At 54.8% G+C, this 3,677-nt stretch overlaps 1 protein-coding gene and 1 non-coding gene across 2 annotated transcripts in view; both read left to right on the forward strand.

Moving 5' to 3' along the window:
• LOC105308675 (protein kinase C theta type-like) overlaps nt 1-3,677 on the forward strand; it is a 79,362-nt gene that overhangs the window by 16,937 nt on the left and 58,748 nt on the right. Inside the window, exons 5-7 of the mRNA XM_023525710.1 lie at nt 1,215-1,377; nt 2,474-2,505; nt 2,601-2,686. Of these exons, the coding sequence (XP_023381478.1) occupies nt 1,215-1,377; nt 2,474-2,505; nt 2,601-2,686 (281 nt within the window). The remainder of the gene's footprint in view (nt 1-1,214; nt 1,378-2,473; nt 2,506-2,600; nt 2,687-3,677) is intronic.
• TRNAG-UCC lies at nt 2,788-2,860 on the forward strand. Its single transcript has one exon. It is a non-coding gene; the product is annotated as a tRNA-Gly (tRNA).

Here is a 3,677-nt window from a genome sequence, read left to right on the forward strand (position 1 = left end):
AGTCTCTGGTCCTGAAATGTAGCCTGGGACTTGGCTGGGTCCCTGGGGGACAGGTGTCCGTCTACACAGCCCCCACCCCAGCCACTCAGTGTGTTCTAGCCTGCCACCATTAGGGACGTGAAGAATAAGGGACTGTGGCCGGGACATTTGCCCCAAGTGTGTTGTCAAATCTCTGTCACTGCTGAGCCAGGATAGAAATAACTTAGTTTAAATACTAACTCTTTATATTTGTAAATTATGACCCCTTGTTCTCGCTAACTAAACCTCCATTTTTTTGTATTTGTAAAAAAAAAAAAAAAAAAAAAAATTTCGTAAGCCGAGAATCTCCAAGCTTTAAAATTGCGATCCCGGGAGTCGGAACCATCAGATTCGTTATCCTTATTTTAACGATGATGCTGACTTCCTCCTTCCTGGTTTACGGTGTCATTCTCTCTCACCTGGCACTTGCCATCCTGCTGCTTAACCAGGACCGCCTTGCTACCGTGCGTTCTCCCCGGAATTCTACCAGCCTTTGGGGAAGAGGTCATCCGGGCACAGGGCGCTGTGGACACTGATATCTAAAGTCCCTTCACCAGCGTCCCCGATTGCAGTGATCTGTCGATTTCAGGCCCTTTCCACGCCGACCTGTGTGTTCTGTGGCTGGTGCCTCTGATTACTGAGACCGTCGGGAACCAGCACGTAAACTACTCCCCAGTGCCTTTGCCCTCACACACACGTCTGGCCAGCTCCCTCCAACCTGCCACACTCTCAGGAACCGGACGCAAAGCATCCCGGGACCTAAAAAATTGCCGTTTCCAAGTTGCTGTCAATAACCACATTGTTTTCTAGAACTACAGGCAGAAAAGTAGTTGCCACTTCCTGCCTTTTCTGGCTGACTCATTGTTGACAGTGACTAGGAGTGGTTAATAAAGACCTCGAAAGTTCTGGCCTCTGGTTCTAAAAACTGAAAGAGGATAACTCAGCACCATCACAGGAGGGCGAAGGACCGAGCCAGCGGACCGACCTCACCGCTCCGACCCCGTAGTTACACACCCTGTGATAATTTCCATTAAAGAATTAAAGAAAAAAGGCTTACTACTGCACCAACCCTAATAAGAACTGGGATTTCACTGGTCCCGACACCTGCCTGATCCCTTCCCGATCTCCCCACCCTCTGCCCCGGCTGCCACAGCCATAGCACAGGATTTCACTTTGTCCCCCGTGCTCTTCTGCAGACACCAAGGACACGAGTGAATTTGAGACGGAGGGCTTCTTCGCTCTGCACCACCGCCGAGGAGCCATCAAGCAGGCCAAAGTCCATCACGTCAAGTGCCACGAGTTCACGGCCACGTTTTTCCCCCAACCCACGTTTTGCTCTGTGTGCCACGAGTTTGTCTGGTACGGTAACCTGGCATTTCCCTCCAAATTAAGGTTCTGCATTTTGTCGCAGCCTCTGTGTTGGATTGAGTACTACGTGAGAGCCTCCCGTGGCCTCGCCTGGCTTGAGGTGGCTTAAAGGGCAGGATGCTCTAAAAGACCACCATACCATGGTTCCCGTAGAACAAGGAAGCCAGCCCCACAGGGAAAAGGTTCCAGGGACGTCAGTGTCTGATTAAACGGGAGGCTGCTGGGGTCAGGGGAGGGACGGAGGAGGTAGACGCCCTTACTGTGGGCACGGTTTTACATCGGAACCTCCTCCACGTGGACAGCTGTCAGGTCCGTGACAGGCGGCGCTCCCCTACCGGAGCTCACGGGCTGAGACGCTTCCAGTGCACCCGGCACCCCCACAGCCCTCGGACAGAGACGGTCCAGCCCCGGGGAGCACACGGCACAGGCTGCGGTAGAGCACAGGCCTGGAACAGCTCCCGTCTCTGCTCTCACCTCCTAACGGGGTGCTCTGCCCTTTGGGCCGCAGAACCCATTAACACGCGACCCCGGCCTCCCCAGGGTGTCCAAGGTCAAAGAGACTTTGGGCGGGTCTCCATCGACCAGCTGCCATCCAACGACCCGGACTTCCTCCCTAATAGTGTCACTCAGGAATTAGTCTGACGCTTCAGAACAAATTAGTTGCACATATTCTCAGCTTCTCAGAAACGGGAAGTGAAGCGTCGCACAGATGTCTTGGCTGATCTCTACCGAGCTCAGCGAGACAATGAGGGTTTAAGTGCGGGACGGGGAGATGTGCTGCCAGGAGCCCGTGATGCATGTCTGATCAGGCGTGTCCACCTCGACGTGTTCCCTTGGAAAATACACAAATGAGGGGGAGGACGGGTCGTTCCTCGTTGATTTTATTATCAGACTTTTCACGAAGCACTTTAAAATTTAAAAAAACAAAAACAAAAACGTGTTAACCCCTGGGGAGTGATAGACCGGGGCTGCTGATTATAAAACGCTCTGTGACAGCGGATGGCGGTGAGGGCTCCGCCCCACGGGGTAGTGGGGCGCTGCTACTGGCTCCCGCGCCCACGTTAACCACACGTGTGCTTTATTGCAGGGGTCTCAACAAGCAAGGCTACCAGTGTCGACGTAAGTAACGCGGTTTCCATCCTACGACCATTGTCCTTTCTACTCGGGGGTTCCTCATCTTCCGAAAACCTCAAGCTGCGATCATTTCCTTTCAGAGTGTAACGCCGCCATCCACAAGAAGTGCATCGACAAGGTCATAGCCAAGTGCACGGGGTCGGCGGTCAACAGCCGAGAAACCATGGTACGCGTTCAGATTCTGCTCTTTGTCTGACGTAGGAGGACGTTATCCTGACATGACGTTGACAGCCCACTAACTCTTCTTAATGATACTGCCTGGGATGTGGCTCCATAGCGGAGCGGTGAGCACGTCCGCTTTCCACGCAGAAGGTCCTGGGTTCGCGCCCCAGTGGAGCCACGGTCCCTGGTCTGTGGCCATATCTACGGACATCCAATTGCAGGTGTCAATCAGTTTCATATGCACTTGGGGTTCGTAAGAGCCAATGGACCAAATCTGTAAATTAGGGAGCGGCTACCCTACCGGCAGAGACTGAGCTGCCGAAGAGGTTTTCTCGTGAGAGAAGGGAGTAGAGGGTCGGTACTGACCTCGAGGGAGTCCAAACTCAGGTGTGCGGCTTGGCAGGGGCTGAGAACCGGGGCAGGGAGGCCCTTTGCGTACTAGGAGTGGGTAAAAGGCGGAGCTGTGTTCGGCGTGCACAGCCGAGATGCTGAGGAAGACGAGATCTCTGTGGGGCCCCTCACCAGAGATCTGGAGAGGTGTCCCCTCCATGGCCAGTGCTGAAGGTCCCCGAAAGGTGATGACATGGGAGCGACCCACGTGTAACATTGCCGCGAAAACTGACTGTGGCGGGGATCACCGAGGTAGAACGGTGGCTGGACGGCGGGGAAGGCACGAGAGGTAGAAATATCCTCACCTCCAGGGAGTGATGGCGGATGGCCAAAGTTAGAGAGAGAGGCCGCCAGAGCAGCCGGCCGTGGCCAGAGGGGAGGAGACCCAAGGCACATGAGGAGATGGGTCTCTGATGGACGGACGGACTCTGATGGACGGACGGACGGTTCACCCACTGGAGCGGGAAGGGAGGAGGAAATGGCTGCAGATGAGGGTAGGTTTGTAGATTTGGGGGCGGGCAGATGAGGGAGCCCCTCTTAGATGGCGTACGTCCTCAGCGACGTCTGAGGAGGGAGAAGGGAGGGCAGCAGCTGGCTTCGAGGAG

Source organism: Pteropus vampyrus, unplaced genomic scaffold (assembly GCF_000151845.1).
Source record: "Pteropus vampyrus isolate Shadow unplaced genomic scaffold, Pvam_2.0 Scaffold612, whole genome shotgun sequence".
In the NCBI taxonomy this organism is placed as follows: Eukaryota; Metazoa; Chordata; class Mammalia; order Chiroptera; family Pteropodidae; genus Pteropus; species Pteropus vampyrus.